The sequence below is a fragment of the Trematomus bernacchii genome, unplaced genomic scaffold (genome assembly GCF_902827165.1).
Source record: "Trematomus bernacchii unplaced genomic scaffold, fTreBer1.1, whole genome shotgun sequence".
NCBI classification, from domain to species: Eukaryota; Metazoa; Chordata; class Actinopteri; order Perciformes; family Nototheniidae; genus Trematomus; species Trematomus bernacchii.
The window spans coordinates 6064647-6083963 of NW_022987803.1; the positions used below are offsets into that span (position 1 = coordinate 6064647).

Here is a 19317-nt window from a genome sequence, read left to right on the forward strand (position 1 = left end):
ACACACACACACACACACACACACACTCACACACTAAGTTGTTTCAATAAATTGTTTCAATAAATTGTTGTTTCTGTTGTGTCTTTTTTGTACAATTATTTCTCAATAGGGTAAAGCCATTTAAAATGTTTTAGTTTTTGGTATGTTAATGCAAATGTGACAATCATTATTTGTGGGCTGCCTCAGTCTTAAAACACAAGATAGATATCAATTTTTGTTATGGTCTTCTGTATATGTCATGAATAATACTGGTACAATTTGAATTTGCCCCAAAACGTGGAAATGCAGACCAGATCTTCTAAATGCCAGGGACCGGAACATCAGGAGCATCTCTAAAAGACGATATGTGACAGTCCTGCAGCAACGGACCATATGAGAAACATTATGTTAAAACCTAGAAACTTATTCTAAACCTACTATCAAAGTATTCACCTGAAATGTAGCACAATTTGGCTCCTGTTAAAAGCACTATTTGAAAATGTAGATTTGTCAGGTCAACATGTGACTTATCTGGTTTGCTATAACAGTTTTACTCCCCAGTTGAACTGTATTTGACAATCATTAAATTCACAAACATAATTTGGGAAATAAATCAAAGACAATAGTGTAAATAAGAAAGGTTTAGTTTTTGAAACTTGTAATGGGGACGTTGATACATTAACTGTCAGCAAGTACATTTCTGTCATATTTAGAAGATAGGAAAAAAAGTGAATAACTATTCTCTCTAATGACGATTGATTTTACAGTGATATTTGCATTACTCAACTCAAAAACACAAGATTACACAACATTGATTGGTTTAAATTGTGTACAATGATTTTGTGTTTTTTCTGAGTTTAGGATGGCAGAAGACACTACACTACCCATAATCCTCAGCTATAATACACAGCAACATGTAAATCATGCAATTTATTGTTACTTTGTAATTCTACTCCACCACAATTCAGAGGTTAACCTGGTATTTTTAGTCCACCACATTTATTTTAGTTACTTTGCAGATTCTGATTAATGATGTGAAATATAAACAACCCTTAAATCAGACTTTAGTTACACCTGAGTAAAATTCAGGGACTGTATGAAATGGCTATTTGGCACATCCCTTTCAAGATGTTCTCAGGTTTATTGACATATCATATACACAACTACGGTGTAGTTATGCAATGAATGAAAAACTTTGCAGGTTCGTCAACAGTGCATTACAAGAGATCTATCAATATGTGTGTACCTCCACCATTAAACAGTCATATTCTGCACATTTCTTATACTATCTACATACATCTTATAAGAGTATAATTAATATGTAATATCAGTTAAAATAAGTGCTTAAACGTAGTTAACATTACAGGAAAGTTGATTGTCAAGACCCAAAACAAAGTATGCAATATATTAGACTTTAAGTACTTTGTCAGGCTTAATATTTATCTGTAGATTTACCAAAGCTTTTTGCTTATATGTATTTAAAAGAAGACCTTAACTTAAAGTATTATTTAATGTTTTAATAAAGCCTGATTAGTTTGTCTGATTTGCACATCCTCCTATTAATATCTGTGTACATCCGGCACTAAACTTTTATTGTAGAGATCACTTACAGTAGCCTATCTTCTTGATATTTTCTATTCTATATTTCTATCATTGACCTTCTACTACGTCCATGTCGCAGCGCATGCTTCACAAGCCAACTCTGGCATGCTTAGCTCATGTCGTCCTTGAAAAACAGACAAGGTGTTTTTAATACATTTGGTATTCTTTACTCAATACCCATGTTAAGGTTTAATAAACAAGCTATCCCACATGTACAGGTCTTTGAGAAGGGTTGGATATTATCAAGAAGAAACTTCAATAATATCTATCTTAAGAAACAAGACAAACATTCTTCCCATTCATTGTGATCACAGTCACAGTCTTTCCTGGCTTGAGGCTCAATGACTCTGATGCACAACCACAGATTTTGTCCGGGATCTCCACAGGTACAAACCGCACTGGAAAAAAATTCAAATGGGAATTAAAAATAATTTGTCTCTTTTGAGAAATACAACTTTGTTATGTGACAGATTTAGGATTTAACTTTACATCAGAACATTAAAAAGAGACTCAAGCACACTGCTGGGAATTATCACAGAGATGTTGAGGAAGCTCACATTTTCAAAATGAAGTTCTCAACAAGTCCAGCAAGAAAATGTACATTCACAAACCAGAACTTACCACAGGAGCAAAGGGCCATATTTAGTACATGTGTTGTTGGGGCCAATGGCTGGAAGTAACCTGCAGTAGTAGCATCTCTGTTGTGGAGGGGGTGTCTGGTGTGCATGCTGACATCACAGTCAGCACAGAAGAAGGGATGTGGTCGGCAATCCCGGCACCAGACAACAGACGTTTTGCTCCAACACTGTTGGCAAATGTGTGTTCCCACATTTGCTTGGGCCACTACGGTGTTAACCAGATGTGGTCTCGCTGCCCTCCAGCTCTCTGAAAAAAAACTTGTTCGAGTGCTCCAGTTGGTCGAGGCCAGCAGAGAAGCACTTGGGGTTTGTGCTACCACCTCATCTCCTGTAGTATCGCCCAGAGACTGCTGGAGATCTCGTAGAAACCCCTCTGTTAAAATGGTACAATAAAGTCCAAAGCACAATGATTAGTTTTCTTTAAAACATACTGGATGGAGTGGTTTTGAAAGCTGTAACTACTGTGTTCTTAATTCTAGCAAATTATGACGTTTAGAAATTAAGTACGTATCACATAAAGATACAAGTATGAATATGTGTTTCGGGCTAACCAGACCAAATGAAGTACATACCAACAGTCTCTGGAGCGATAGCTGGAGCAAAGACCAGATCACAGTCAGGGTCAGGAGCATCAACGGGGGGATCAGTGTTACGACTGCAGCCAGCTGTATCAGAAAAAACATTTATTTTATACCATTAAATTGTACTACTTTTCCCTTACCAAGAGTTATGTTTTCATTCATTTCATATACTCAAGTGCCTAGAAATATATATCTTATACTGACCCTCCCCCAACCCTCTACTGACTTCCGGGTTGAACGTGGTCTTGCAAAGATCAAGTTTCCCTCACTGTCTCTCTTCTTCCAGCACATCATTGGCACTGCTGCTGCTGTTGCTGCTGCTGCTGTTGCTGCTTCCACTTTCTGAAACTTACAAAGCAAATCATCAGCACTCCGTAGGTCATCCCTTAACTCTTTCTGCTCAACCAGCTCATCTGCGCTTCTCAGGAGATCCTCAAGATCAGAATCACTCATTATAGTGAAGAGACACAGACAGAGACACAGAAGAAAGACTGACAACAGAGTTAGACAGAGAAATAAATAGAGAGATAGGAAGAGACTATCAAGTACAACACAGCAAGGACAGTTTAACAAGACAGACTTGACTCTTAAATGTGCCTTTGGGTTGTTTGGAGTTTGGAAAAACCAAGGGTTGTTTTTTGGAGAACAAATTGCAGGATCTGTTGAGAGAAAACAACATAATTTAGAAACTCAAAAATAAACAAACAATGCCAGTGTAATTGTTGTTGTTTACAACTTTTCTACTTGGCTAATAACCAATTAATGCTTACTACTGTTGTCATTAAAGGTATTTTCACACCATCGCACAGCAAAATCACTGCCACCAGTCATTTAAAGTGGACCTATCATGCTATATTTAAATGATATATTGTAGGGCCATACCTATATAAGGTATATTTATACGTTTCTGTTTTCAAAATACCAAACAGATCATGCATTTTAGCCATGCCTCATTTCGCTCTATGTGCTGTTTGCTGCCTACGGGTCTGATTCTGCTGACCACGCCCCCCTGCAGGAGAGGGGAGACGTGCTCTGATCAGCTGCTGGGCTGTCAGAAGAGGGGGAGAAAAAGAGATCTCCGTCCTCCGTGTTTTATTATATAGCAGCCCCTTTTTTAGAGATTTGGGTATGGAGGAAAATAGAGAGGGTTGTGTTTTCTGACACTTGGTGAGTTCCCTGGAACACCGGGGACACATATTCATGTATAAAAGACGTACAAAAGTGCATTTTGCATGATAGGTCCCCTTTAAATAAGTAATTTGTACACAAATTATAAAAGTATTATTACTATTAATAATAAAAACACATGGATACAAAGTATTATTAATAATTATTAATAATGTATAACCACCAGTATTTGTTAATATAAGTAATACAAATATATATATACTTGAACTTTAAATTGTGAAAGCAATAGAGAACCGCAGTGACGCGTCCTAAAACCCAGAAGTAAGTTAGCATTTTTACCACGTCCGGTTCCTTCGACAAAAAGCAATGCAATTTCTCCATAGGATTTTGGAAAATAGCTCCAAATAAGGTCTGTGTTTGACACAAATTGAAGAGACAGATCACCTTTTGTTCTACAACATTAAATACATCAGCAGTGACCCCGCTGGTGATTTTTGAAGAGTTTACGTGTCTGAAAAACGATGGTTGTTAACATGTGGCTGAATAGGACTACAGAAGTTGTGGAGGACGTTGTACGTCATTACACCGAACACGTAAACACTCCTCTAAGTTTGTTTTTCCGCGTGTTCTGCTTGAAAGCAAGTACCTGCCTCCTGCAAACTGTTCAAACAAACGCTTCAACTTGTACAATTTAGAATCTGTATGTTCAACACATCCTCACTCCCAGGTCGGCTTATGTTGACGTTATGTCAAGGTCCCCTGTGGTCTTTTTCCAACGCAAGGGGGGCGGCCCTTAGCGTACATTTTCAACTTTCCGGGATGTCCATAGGCTTCTTGAGATCGCGAGCGAATGCTTCCCACCGCGGGCCATTCTCTGCTGAAGCATACGTTGCTGCATTGCATTAAAAACATTATGCTCTCTATATATTGTCTTTATTATGCTTTAAACAGTGTCTTTGGCTATAGGGCGGCTCAAAGTATTTTGTCCGGCCGTTGTGAAGACTGCTTTGTTTATTGTCCTTGTTTTGTTTTAAATAAAGCATTTTCAATCCAGGCACGCCAAACATGTGACGTCATATGACGCGTCGCACAGGGAGCATGGAGGGAGACCCAGGGGAGACCCCGAGATCCGTATTCCCCGTATTTTTTAAATAAAGAGATGTTCAATCACGGGCGCTCATCAAACGTGTGACGTAATGTGGTATTAAAAGAGGTGAAAATCACTACAAGTCTGGGCATGTTGAGAGCTGTACATACACACACATTTCATAGTCTTATATTTCAACAGTTTTACGACAAACTGTGACTTTTGGAAATTATTATTTAAGATTGACAAACATGCGGTGCTTCCCTAAGCGTCAAATACCGCCGCCGATGGGAATACATTGCAATCAGTTGAAAGCTCTTTGTGTCCGTTTATGAAGCTGAAGGAGCCTTGGCGCGTCCCCACTGCACGCCACGGGACCCTTACCAAGCGTCGCTCCTGGACGCTTAGGGAGTGAGAGTGTGTTGGTTTGGCGTGTGTTACCATTAGCATACTAATATAATAATAATAATAATCGAACAACGCCGACACGCCGTCCTCGTCCGATCCACCACTCACACTCCATCGTTATTGTAGTCCACAGGGAACCCGAAATGTTCCCACACAGCTGATTTAAAAGAAGCAGGAGGGTCTTCTAGCTCTTGTGTGTTATCTGAACTCGCCATACTAACTTTTCTTCTTCTTGTATTTTGTTCGTTGTGTTGTGTTTTCTTCTTCTTCTTCATTTGTTGTTTAAGGGCGGCTGGCAAACAGTTTTTAGGCGCAATACCGCCCTCTGGATTATATATAGTGTAATGGATACTGCCCTGAATGACATTCAGTCAGTTTTTTCCCACTCGTAAAAAAAGGCGTATTCGTTGTGTGACTGCATGCACCGAACCGTGACGGTACGGGACGAATACGGATACCGTTACACCCCTAATATATATATATCAAGTACAGTAACTACAACTAGCTAACGTTGTAGCCTAGCAGAGTGGACAAGTTGCTGTTAGCTGACAGTGAGGCACATACCTGTCCATCAAAGTGACCACGCCCTAATTTATGCAAATACTTTAAGACCTAATATAAATAAAAGGGTCGCGTTATAAAACAATTCACTCACCAATTCATAATCATGAAGGTGGAATCAAACTATATCCCGAATAATTTGTATTGCATCCAGGGGCAGAAACATGTTTATTTCTGCTGTAAAGTTGGGCATTTTAACATGGGGTCTATGGAAATGTATCCTTTCTGCAGTTTGTGGCACTTCCTTATTGGCCTCCCGGCTCTGCCCCAGAGTTTGCCGCTTGGGTAAAACACACCTCTGTGTGATTCTCCGCGAGCGTGGATTGTCCTCTCTGTCTTCTCTTTGTAGGCTCGGTGAGTTGTTCTGGCAGTCCCTGAATGGAAGGCTTGTCACCTCTCCTCCTTGAACTTGTGATCACACACGAACACACACGCGCACATGCATGGTGAATCACCTCCAGAGCAGCCGTCCATCCTTTTTACACCACACTTCAATCTGTCAGTCTGTCGTTTTTAATTGAAAGTGGGCTTGCTTGATAGCTGTTCAATGCAGAGAAGGGTGGGTCGATTTACACAATATCAATTGTTTATCTTAATGTGTTATCTTGCATTGTTAATCTGCTTTCATTCAGCTTTCTGCTCTTTTTCCGATAGCAGACATTTGTTAAGGATGATCTGATTAAGCTACTGTACTGTATAATCAATCTGCAGAAAAAGGTCCAGCCAATTTAACATAAGCAGTGGCTAAAACCACACATTAAGCGCTTCGAGATTTGTCTTGGCAGATGAGAAGCGCTATATAAATTAAATGTATTATTATTATTATTATTAGTTTACCTCCATCAGAAAACACATTGGGAATATTTATTTACTATTCTTTTTTTTTTTCGTGGAGAGCAAGAAAAAAAAGAAAAAAAAACAACAAGTGAAGGGAAAGACAGAGGGATGGACGAAAAATAAATCAACAGAAGAATACAGACAGAAAGTAAACAGCAGAAGAAAACAGCAGAAGAAATACAGGAAGTAAACACTAAAGGGAACAGCAGAAGAAGACATACCGTAACATCCCGATAGCAATGAATATATTAAATGCTTTGACAATAAATACATTAAAAAATGTCATCTGTGGAAGCCGTGGCGCTGTAAAAAGCACGACCAATCATTTTAGCCGGCCCGGCTAAAATAACTGTATGGCCTACCTGCCTGTCAGCCTTCCATCTGTGCACAAACTTATCTCGTGCCCTCATTGGTCATGTGCACGTTTGTGTGTGATGGAGGAGGGGCTCTGTAAGAAAGTCTGAAGGAAGAGGCAGATTTGTTCAGGTTGTGTACTTTCAAATTCTAGCGCACTCGAGCTGGTTTCTCCAAAATTACATACTCCACCTTTAAGGGAACAGCAGAAGAAGACAGACAGGAAGTAAACACTAAAGGGAAAAGCAGAAGAAGACATACAGGTAGTAAACACTAAAGGGAAAAGCATAATAAAACATACAAGAAGTGAACCATAAAGGGAACAGCAGATGAAGACAAACAAGTAAATGCTGAAGGGAAGCAGAAGAAAACATGGATGAAGAAACACTAAACTAAACTATCTAGTTTAGTTTTTACTAGTACTATCGTTCAAAACCTCTATGCTTCGCTTCACAGTCCTGATCACCCTGTTGGGGTTCCTTTCGCTATAATGACTGGCTCACTGCAAATTATCCCTGACATAGACACGGCAATGGGCTACTTGGTGTTCCCTCTGAGTCATTCGTGACTGGAACCTGCCCAGTAGCTTTGTTATTAGTTTCTGCACAACTCACCACTTTCCCGCATCAGCCGTTTTTCTAAGAAAATGAATTTCTTATAAATTCTTTGCTCTTCTTCTATTTTCCAACTCTGCAGTCAAACCTAAAACTGCTCCTGTCTTTGGGGCTGAAGTCATTCGAGGCTTGCCGCTCAACATGGTGCTGATTGCTTTCACAAGCCTGAACCTTTACATATGCGACATCTCCAAATCTGTCCCCTCAAAATGTCTTAGTTTACTTTCATGTTTGAGGCCCTTATTAATCATCATCATATCAATGTCAATCAGAATCAGAATACTTTATTTATCCTTGGGGAAATTGGGTTTTACATCAGCTGCTCCTTTTTAGAAAAGAAATCAAATAGAATACAAATATTTACATAAGAAGAAGTACGGCGTACAGAGAGGAGGTCGAAACCCTGGTGCCAGGATAACAACCTCCATCTCAACGTCAGCAAAACCAAGGAGCTGATTGTGGATTACCGGAAGCAGCAGAGAGGGACACGCCCCCATCGCCATCAATGGGACTACGGTGGAGAGAGTCAGCAGCTTCAGGTTCCTCGGTGTCCACATCACTGAGGACCTGACATGGACTCATCACACTAACACCATCACCAAAAAAGCTCGACAGCGGCTCTTCTTCCTCCGCAAGCTGAGGTTCAACATGGACTCCAGGATACTCTGCAACTTCTACAGGTGCACCATATAGAGGATCCTGACCTTACAGGTGCACCATAGAGAGGATCCTGACCTTCTACAGGTGCACCATAGAGAGGATCCTGACCTTCTACAGGTGCACCATAGAGAGGATTCTGACCTTCTACAGGTGCACCATAGAGAGGATCCTGACCTTCTACAGGTGCACCATAGAGAGGATCCTGACCTTCTACAGGTGCACCATAGAGAGGATCCTGACCTTCTACAGGTGCACCATAGAGAGCATCCTGACCTTCTACAGGTGCACCATAGAGAGGATCCTGACCTTCTACAGGTGCACCATAGAGAGGATCCTGACCTTCTACAGGTGCACCATAGAGAGCATCCTGACCTTCTACAGGTGCACCATAGAGAGGATCCTGACCTTCTACAGGTGCACCATAGAGAGGATCCTGACCTTCTAAAGGTGCACCATAGAGAGCATCCTGACCTTCTACAGGTGCACCATAGAGAGGATCCTGACCTTCTACAGGTGCACCATAGAGAGGATCCTGACCTTCTACAGGTGCACCATAGAGAGCATCCTGACCTTCTAAAGGTGCACCATAGAGAGTATCCTGACCTTCTACAGGTGCACCATAGAGAGCATCCTGACCTTCTAAAGGTGCACCATAGAGAGAATCCTGACTGGCTGCATCACAGCCTGGTACAGCAGCTGCACCGCTCTCAATCGTAAGACTTTACAGAGGGTGGTGAAAACTGCACAGCACATTACCAGGACGGTTTTCATCGATTTTCATTGTCATAACTACACTGTAGCTATGCACACATAGCTCAATAAAAGCCTTGAAACCTTTTTCCTTTTCTACCAGGAAATGTTAATCAAGCGAAGTGGCAAATGCAGAGTTTGACAGTAATTACAAAGACTCAATCAATGAAAACACTGTCGGGTTCGTTCTGAAAGAGCATTGGTCATCTTTATGGAAGATGCTGATAATACTTAAATTGGACCCGAAATTGGCTGAAATAAAAATACTTTATCCACTCAAATAATATTTTTCATTTGATGTTAATCAACATCGACAGAAATAAAACAGAAGAGCAGCTGGTGTGTTTGCTTTCAATGCATCCTTCTACCCATTATTCCATGAGTTGTCTAAATCTCACTGCTCCTTCTTGCTTCATTACTCCCCACTGAAACACATTGACGGTTTCTCATTTCTCTAATTCCCCTCCTCGACTCCTATCCTCGACTCCTATCCTCATGTCTTAGTCCCGCCCACAGGAGATGCGAGCGGAGGAGTCGAGGAGGGGAACCGAGAAGAGAGGAGTGGAAGCAGCAGGCGGTTAGAGAAATGAGAACTCCTCTCCTCTGAGCGGTCATTTTAAAGAGACCTCCGTTAATGATGACAGGAGGCACAGCAGCATTCTGTCTGATGGACAGATGTGTTCATGATGACTTATATATTTAATTTAATTAATTGACAGTGCGGTATAATGAGACAACAGGCTACAGATGCAGACATATACACACAAGTATGAGAGCACTCTCATAATAACATAACACTACTGTCTCTGATACTTGGTTACAAGTTTTAAAAGTAAGCATAGGACACCAAACCAACTGAGACCTGTCTGTCCGCCACACACACACACACACACACACACACACACACACACACACACACACACACACACACACACACACACACACACACACACACACACACACACACACACACACACACACACACACACACACACACACACACACACACACACACACACACACACACACACACACACACACACACACACACCTCGGTTATAGCTCCTCCAGAGAGCCTCCTTGATGCTCGATCCTCGATGTGCATTTAGAGAAATTAGATGTCCTTCAACATGGCGCGCTGAAATCCATTTCCGGGTCACTACCGAGGAGTCGAGGAGGGGAAATTAGAGAAATGAGAAACCTTCATTGTGTGTTAATCCCTTGTGCATTAGGAAGCCGTTTGAACGTGAGTCCGAATGACTGACTTCACCACAAACAATAAAATTGACCAAAGAGATCCAGGCACAGAATGCAAATACATTGAGTGGCCATTGGAGACAAAATGTTTTGGCATTGAGAATATATTCAGATGCACCTAATAAAAAATAATTGAATATGTAGAGAAAGAACACCAAGCCCAGAGGATTTGAGCCTTCTATCTGACACTGCACGCCTGTATACAGAACCCTTGATCTACGACACAGATTGTCATGAAATATTTCTCCTCCATGAAGTACATAAATAACACTGATGGTAGGGGTGATTGTGTAAGTCGGAGATGCACGGTCCTATGCCTAACCGCCTCTGGAACACACTGCAAAGCGGTCTTACTCCAAAAATATAGCCACTCGTTAAAGGACGGCCGAGCACTCATTCCCAATCTCATTAATCACTGGCACTTGTTGCAGCCGATACGCCGACATGCTGACATGGCTTTTCTGGAAATATATAGTCCTCCATGCTAAAGGGGGTTTCTCTGTGCAACCCTCCTCCATCTTCCATCCATGTCTTCCATCAGTTTCCCCCCCATTTGCTGATTGTTATTTTTTAAACTCTACCCAGTACTTTTAGTTGCAGATTAAGCTTCCTTTCTCCATCCCTTAAAGGGGACCTATCATGCAAAATGCACTTTTGTATGTCTTTTATACATGAATATGTGTCCCCGGTGTTCCAGGGAACTCACCAAGTGTCAGAAAACACAACCCTCTCTATTTTCCTCCATACCCAAATCTCTAAAAAAGGGGCTGCAACGGATCTGATACAGACTGATCCAGATTTGAACACTTCTATGACGTCACAGAAGTGGCGCTATGGCTATTGGGCCAACTCTCCACCTATCAGGGGAATGTGGGGTTGGGCCACATTATGGTGAATGAGCCAAGGGTCTCAATTTCCCAGGATCCTTTACCCTATATCACTTCCTGTGTCTGCATACCGAAGTTCCCTAAACCCCGCCCAAGGACTTAATGTACAGTAGCGATTGGTTGTTCGAGCCTGACAAAAAATGGCAGTAGATGAAAAGTAGAAGAAATACAGGAAGTAAACACTAAAGGGCCAAAAGAAAAAAAAACTATAGCCAAAAGAAGGTGCAAACATGAACATTTCCCTCGAGATTATGCCTCATCATCTTTTTCCATTCTTTTAGTTTTCCTCTTCTTTCCCTTATCCTCCCTTTATTTTTACACTAGCTTCCCTTCATGCTCCCAGCAGCCTAACCAACCTTTCAATTACACCTTACCTCCTTCCTTACACCTCCATCTTCCACTTGTGGGAAGTTGCTAATTAATTGACTGGGATTTTCCCTCTGACTCATGATGTGAATTATGCAGCAGCATAGCATGTTTACTGTTCCTTCCCTCCCATATACCCGTCTTCCTATAATCCTATCCCTCACACTTGCCTTTCCCCTCTGTTTTTGCAGTCCCTTCCTCCCCGTGTCATTAAACAAGGCCCCGCCCCTTTCCCTTCCTTCGTCACTCTGATGAGGGTGACTCACCGTGGCTAGTGTTGATCATGTCGCTGAAAAAATCTGTCTGGGTGAAGGTCATTGGATTTTCTCGGAGGGGGGGTTGTCCACTGAAGGGGCTATGGAAGGAGAAGGAGGACTGAGCGATTGCAGAGTTGATAACCTTCACCGGCTCACAGCAGCATAAATCCATAGCTTAGTAAGGGGGGAGACACTTAATGAAGGATATATTGTCCCTCTTCTGGAGGGGTTTCCTGAGGAAGAGATTAATTGGAAAATATATGAGCTAGCATGCTGTAACACTTCTTACACAATCTAGATTTATCGTGGCTTCAAGTTCAGAGGTATTCTCCAGAATCCTATTAATGCAACTGAACAAAAGAAGCTAATCCAAATCTATCTACTAATTTCAGGATGCTTTCAGCTTGGAAATGGAGGATTTTGAATCATCTTTATCAAGTATTAAAGGTAGGGTAGGTAAGAATGGAGAAACCAGCTTGAGTGCGCTAGAATTTGAAAGTACGCAAATGCTACATTGACAATGCTAAAAGCCAAAACCAATAATGTATGATTATGAGGCAGCATGATAGTCTGTAGGCTAAAGCTAGTGTGAAGAGTTCAAGAACATGTTAGTTAGTTAGCTAAATGTTTTGTTCACATTATTAAATAAATAAATTGTCACACCTTTTGCACTTGGTGCAGAGATTGAGCTGCTCTGAATATCCGAAAACCACATTCCAACAGCGCTGGATTTACGAACGGTCCAGTTCATGCTACATTGGGTTCAGTCGCTCAGTTACGATTTACAAACACATCCTAAGCAAAGCCTCATAATAAGATGTTTAATCTTCGTTTAAGCCATCCTTGTATGAAGAGTCACTACTCCTAAGGGGAGCAATGTGGGGGTTGACACTGTGCGTTTTTGTGTGTGTGTGTGTGTGTGTGTGTTGGGGCTCTATATGCACTTTGCATTTTGAAATACAATACAGTCATGGTCTGCTTATAGAATGTATTTGTGTCCTACATTCATAAAATTGAATTCACTAATGTGAACATGCACACACCCACACTCTAGGGCAGGGATGGGCAAATGGCGGTCATCTGAATTTGGCGAAACAAGTTTAATATTCTAAAAACCAAGACTTTGTTTATTTGAAATCAGATGAAAACAAACTGTCACGGACCCTGCTGTGTTATCTATGATTACTATACGCTTTTCATTCATCATTTCAGCGGGAGGGAGGGGGAGCAACGCTGAGGAACAGCAGAGTGCGGGTTGACAGGTGTCTGTGTTGACATTCCCCTTATTGTGGAATAAGGGAAATGCAGAGACAGGCTACAAGTGTCTTAGGTTCAAGTTAGACAACTAATGTCTGGGTATTGTTCATGACTTCATGTTTATGTCATCTCAATGCACACACATTTTCCGTGCTTTCCAATAGTTTAAAATAGTTTTATTCCATGGTTAAATAACCTGTTCAATACAAACATGCCACTTGTAAAAATGAAATACAATTTCTGTGAACTCATATTTGTTTAGTGAGCTTATGAGAGGATGTTCCCTGAAAGATTGTAAAATGTCAATGAAGATGTCAGACTTAGTATATTTGTTAATATTTACATACAACACATGGAATTTGTGTGTGTGTGTGTTCCAAGTGAATCTGCGGCCCCCTGGTGGCCAGTACATCAATTATGTGGCACCCACCACCATCAAAGTTGCCCATCCCTGCTCTCGGGGAAGGAAAATACCAAGATAAGAGAGAAAATAGGAGTCGGGATGTGATTTGCATTTATAAATGGAAATTGTTTGTCACACACTCGATGGCACTCGGTTTCTCTCCGATGACTACCAGACTGAGTGGGTGAATACTTCCATGCATAACTCAAATTTGAATGTTTCAAAAACTGTTAATTAAGCACAATTCAACTGAATATATTAGCAAAACATCCAAACTTGCGCAACAAGGCTTTTGCTACACACCTAGAAGAACACGCTCTACTCAGACACTTCCCTTAGAACACTGCATGTAATACACTGTGATCACTTACAGTGTGTGAATTTTGACCGTGTGTTGGTAAATTGCACATACCTGCAGAGCCCTCATTGATGTGACGATAACGTTATCCTTAAGATTGCAATCGTTGAGTGCGAGAAGTGGCCAGCGATGTTGAGCGATTGGTTATTATAAATATTACCAGCAGGTAGAGTATCTGATAACCGGCATTGCAGTGTTGATGGCTCTGATCTTTTTCTTTCTATTCGGCTGACCCTTAACCCTCTGGAGTCTAAGGGTATTTTCTCGATTTTTAGATGTTTCCTTAAATCACCTTTTAAATGTATGTGTTATACATGGCACCCCATGTGTTACATATCAAAATGTTTAGGACAATCTCTGGTCTTGCTATAAATGCAAATGACTCACCTTAGATCACTGTGTGATGAGATAAGTAGCTCTAAAGCTTAACATTTGACATCCGATTTTCGGAAAATCTTCAAAACTCTTGTGAAAACACAAATTTACTAATTTCATCCAATTTTTTGGGTGTTTTAGATTTGGTTACCAAAGTCTTAGGATCACAAAAGTAGTGAAATATTTGAATTACACTGTATATAAATGTGTAATTCATGTCTAAAATTAAACAAATTAAATTCGAATTTTGAGTCAAATAGGTGTTTATTTATTTCACCACAGCAGGGACTGAGATACGTTAGGACTGAATAATGACTTCATATTACATACCAAGGTTCATGTGATGTGTACAAATACAAATTGAGCATTCAAACTTTTTTTTTCAACCAACAATTTATTATAAATATGTTTTTTTTTCAATATAAATATAAGAAACTGGAAAATCTCACTATTTACAATATTGAACATCAGAACTTTCAACCAACTATTCATTATAAATGTCAAGACAGTGTCAAGGTCTTTGTCCGTCTTCCAAGACAGTGGGTCTGGCTGCTGTGTAGGTGGGGGTGATGGTGCATGGGCTACTGTGTAGGTGGGGGGTACAAGTGCTATACGAGACCTCCACGAGACCTCCTTGCTGGCTGGGTTGATGGTGATGGCTGTGGTGGAGCCTTTGTGCTGACGTGTATCTTGACCTAGTGGCAGCCACAGATGGAGGTGGAGGCAACTGTAGTGATGCTGGTCCTCTGGTCCTTTGTGGTGATGGCTCTGGTGAAGGCCCTTGAGCCACGGTAGATCTTGACCTGGGGGATGGATGTTCTGGCTGCTGGATAAACGCCGCCTGTGGGCCACTAGGCCCAGGCAACTGTGAAACATCTCTGTAAAACAAATTAAAATGTAGGACAATAATTACAACTAATTTCATTGAAATAAAGTTCAAGTAAAATGTTGCTCAAGCACAAATAACAATGCACACATAAAAAGAAAGTTTGGGAGGTTGGACAGGAGTTTCTCTCTCTCTCACACACACACACACACAGGTATTTCCAGTTACTTTACATTCAGTATAAAATCACAGACACACATCTACATACATCTGATAACAAAGTCTCATCTGTACAGGATGGTAAAATAATCACAGGCACACATATATAAATCTATGACAAAGTTTCATCTGTACAGAACAGTAGGGATGGGTATCGTTAAGGTTTTAACGGGACTACTACTTTTATCGATACCGCTTATCGGTCCGGTCTTTTAACGGTACTTTTATCGGTTCTTTTGGAGAGAAAAAACGAGGTAAATTAACTATATGTTGTATGTCAGGGACTACGAATCAGTGTTAATTTCGTCAACGAAAACTATGACGAAAAATGTTCGTCAACGACCTTTTTTACATGACTAAGACGAGACGATAACGAGCTAAAAATCGATTCTTGATAACGAAAACTATGACGAAATGTATATTTAGTTTTCGTTGACGAGACGGAACTAAGGTGTTAATGGTGGACTATCGGACATTCAAAATGCAGCATATTTTCCCCCAATTGTCCGTCTTGTCTGTCAAAATGCATTTTACGTTTCTAACTTGCAATATCATTATTTCCGCTCTCTTCACTCCAGAAGAGCGATCTCCCTGTGTCTCTGTGTGTGCGGGAGGCGGGGCCTAACAGACACGCTGCAGCGGACACAGAGATCTGCCGGGGACGGAGCGTTCAGAGAGTATAGAGACACTCTACAAGGCTCGATGTGGAAAAAGCTCGTTTGCCATTAGTGTTATGGCGTAAGCGCGTTGACACGAGTAGAGTAGTCTGTCCAAACAGCCGGCCAAAAGGCGTCATATTCAGTAGGAGAAATGCACAATTTCCGACTTCCTTAACTCGTAGCTCTGTTGCGCCAATTACGAGTAACGTTATCACATCAGGTGCGCAGAGGTGGGAGAAGTACTCAGATCTTGTAGTTAAGTAAAAATACCATAGTGTATGAATACTCTGTTACAGTAAAAGTCCTGCATTCAAAATGTTCCTCAAGTAAAAGTATAAAAGTAGCGACAGTAAAAGTAGTCATTGTGCAGATTGGTCCATTCCAGAATAATATATATGATATATTTTATAATTATTGATCATCAAAGTGTTCTCAAAGCTAGTAAAGGTGCAGCTAGTTTGAATGACTTTGTATACTGCAGGGTAGCTTGTGAATTTACTCCAGGTGGAAATAAAGTCTGATTTAAGACTTGTTTATATTTCACATCATTAATCCAAATCTGTGAAGTAACTAAAGTAAAAGACTTCCATTTTGACTAAAAGTTGACTAAAATGTAATTTTTCATCGACTAAAAGTTGACTAAAACGTTTTGAGTTTTCGTCGACTAAAACTAGACTAAAACTACGAAGGATAGGAATGACTAAAATGTGACTAAAACTAATAACCATTTTCGCCTAAAGACTAAGACTAAATCAAAAACAGCTGCCAAAATTAACACTGCTACGAATGGAAATTAGCTCAAAGATAAAATCCGGCATATTTACACTTGAAGCATTATTTGTCTAAAGTGTTCATTAATGTGCATTGTCCCTATTCAAATAAACGATTAAATGAAAATAAACAAATTGTGAACAAAACTAACATTGCTTTTGATTTAAATTAAATACATAATAACAACAACAACGTTTTAACACATCGTATTAAATAATCTGATGACAGAACTGTAAACAGAATAGCTGAATCTTTAACAAACTAAATAACTCAGTTACCTCTAATCATTAACCCATGTTTGTATAATTGAGTTAACTCTGTGTGTTACTGCTAGCATACATAACACCTGACGTGGAAACGTTACTCGTGGAGGCGGCTACAGAGCTACTAGAAAGACAGTCGAAAACGGTGCATTTTCTCCGTCTGGATGTGGTGCACTTTTGCTAAATGTTCAGACAAATTGCAACGAACATTGTCCACCTCGAGACGGGTAAAGTTTAACCACACCTCTCCGCCATCTCCTCTGTGTGTGTGTTGCTGCATGTAGCAGAGCGTGTGTGTAAACTGCCCCGCCCCCTCGCAAGCAGGCGGGGGAGAGAGATCGAAAATACAAAAAATTACGCATTTTGCAGTCTTTTTGCATATTAGAAACGGAGTTGGCGACACTAAAACTGCAATATAATGTTTGTGTACCAATAATACACATGAATTGACGTAAGTTAAGTAACTATCTGGGGAAGTTGTGAGGTGATGTGTTTTTTGCCTTGGTAACTGCATGCAAATTAGCGCATTTTAATTAGGCCTAGTTAACGCCTAATTTGCATATCAATGTGGCGATTGTGATGATGTTATTAGATACACATTTGACTGTATTCACTTTAAGTGTCTCTCCTTAAGTACAGTACATTAGCCTGTATGCCCATGATACATTGCCTTAGCTAAACCTTGAGCTAACTTATCCATTAGCTAGTAGCCTACCTTAGTTAATTATATTTGTTATTGTCTTTTAGCTAATTAGCTGTAATCTCGAGGCACTGGCAGTTTAGTAATTTGCTCATCACCAGTCACCTTCAAAATAAGCCAAGTAAAGCCGGCATAACATGGGACAGTAAAGTGGGAGGTGCTGCTACCTGTTTATCTGAAGTGACTGCCGATGTCCGCACCGCTGTGCAGGAGATGTGGAGGGAGGGAGGGAGCAGGGGCGGATCTACCGGGGTGGCATGGGGTGGCAACTGCATGGGGTGGCAACTGCCACCCTAAAAATAGGCCTTGCCACCCCAGTTGGCATCTTTGTTTTGAAAGAAAAGTTGTGGCTCATCGGACATTTATGAGAGAAAATCTCTAATGTCCGAGTGCAAGTGAATGCAGCACAAGACGCGAGCCTTGTAACCCCTCCCCCGGCCCTGGCGCGAGCTTGGAAATATGATTGGCGGCGATTTCATTTGAACGGGACGGCGCAAAACGAGAAGCATTCGAACCCAAGTAGACGGAAGGAATGAGGTATTTGCGGTCTACAATGACAGAGAAGAGACTGTCAAGTTTGGCTGTACTCAGCATTGAATCAAAACGCACAGCTTTGGATCTTAATAAGTTTGTGAGGCGTCTTGCTGAACAAGATGGTAATCGCCGCATTCAGCTGTTATAGGCATGCCAACTTGATGCTCTGCTCACGGATGAGCATAAACAACTGTTAAGATGATGACCTTGTATGTGTGTATATCTTTTTTTTCTTTGTGGGGGTCTGCCCCCAAAAAACAGTTTTAAGTCCTGAGAAAGTCAAATAAGACGATGTGTAAAACTGCCCAGCCAAAAAAAAGTACACTTTGATTTAAAGGAAACCTATCATGCTATATTTAAATGATATATTGTAGGGCCATACCTATATAAGGTATATGTATACGTTTCTGTTTTCGAAATACCAAACAGATCATGCATTTTAGCCATGCCTCATTTCGCTCTATGTGCTGTTTGCTGTCTACGGGTCTGATTTTGTGAGCTGCAGCTGACCACGCCCCCCTGCAGGAGAGGGGAGCCGTTCTGATCAGCTGCTGGGCTGTCAGAAGAGGGGGAGAAAAAGAGATCTCCGTCCTCCGTGTTTTATTATAGCCTATATAGAGTCGTTATTCATTTGTTTTAAAGCTCAATAAATAACAAAGAAGACCTTTGACCGGCACTTTTCTAATTTTGTCCGGAAGATTTAAACTTTAACGGACATCTTGACCGGCGAAAGAAACTGAAACTGAAACTCTGCCGCACGGTCCCCTCGTTCCTTGGAAGAGGCGGAGAGGTGGGTGTTTGTCATCTGCTGGTGGACTAACCGGAGAGAATTACAGTGCTTGCCTCGACGGGGAGGGATTGCATTGAATTAAAGCAGCAGAAGGAGCAAACGCTTGCCTCGGGGAGGGAGAAAGAAAGCCACAGTGGAGAATAAACAGAAGGGTAACCATGGTAACCAAGTCTTCTTCGCTGCTTTTGTGGCAGAC

General features: G+C 41.0%; 1 protein-coding gene across 1 annotated transcript; it reads right to left on the minus strand.

The window, feature by feature from the left end:
* Positions 1–1643: 1643 nt before the first annotated feature.
* On the minus strand, positions 1644–15235 carry LOC117498605. The gene is made up of 6 exons (XM_034150799.1): positions 14845–15235; positions 11976–12140; positions 2792–2884; positions 2203–2592; positions 1878–1979; positions 1644–1705 (listed from the first exon to the last, which is right to left on the minus strand). The coding sequence occupies exons 1-6, from the start codon at positions 15233–15235 to the stop codon at positions 1644–1646; spliced, it is 1203 nt and encodes a 400-aa protein (XP_034006690.1).
* Positions 15236–19317: the final 4082 nt, after the last annotated feature.

Bases quoted from the DNA above. Each gene is read 5' to 3' on its own strand.
- LOC117498605 (XM_034150799.1), bottom strand. From the start codon at position 15,235: ATGTTTCACAGTTGCCTGGGCCTAGTGGCCCACAGGCGGCGTTTATCC. The intron at 2,593-2,791 runs GTATGTACTTCA...CCATTTTAACAG, and splicing joins TATCGCTCCAGAGACTGTTG to AGGGGTTTCTACGAGATCTC. The intron at 1,980-2,202 runs GTAAGTTCTGGT...ATTTTTTTCCAG, and splicing joins TATGGCCCTTTGCTCCTGTG to TGCGGTTTGTACCTGTGGAG.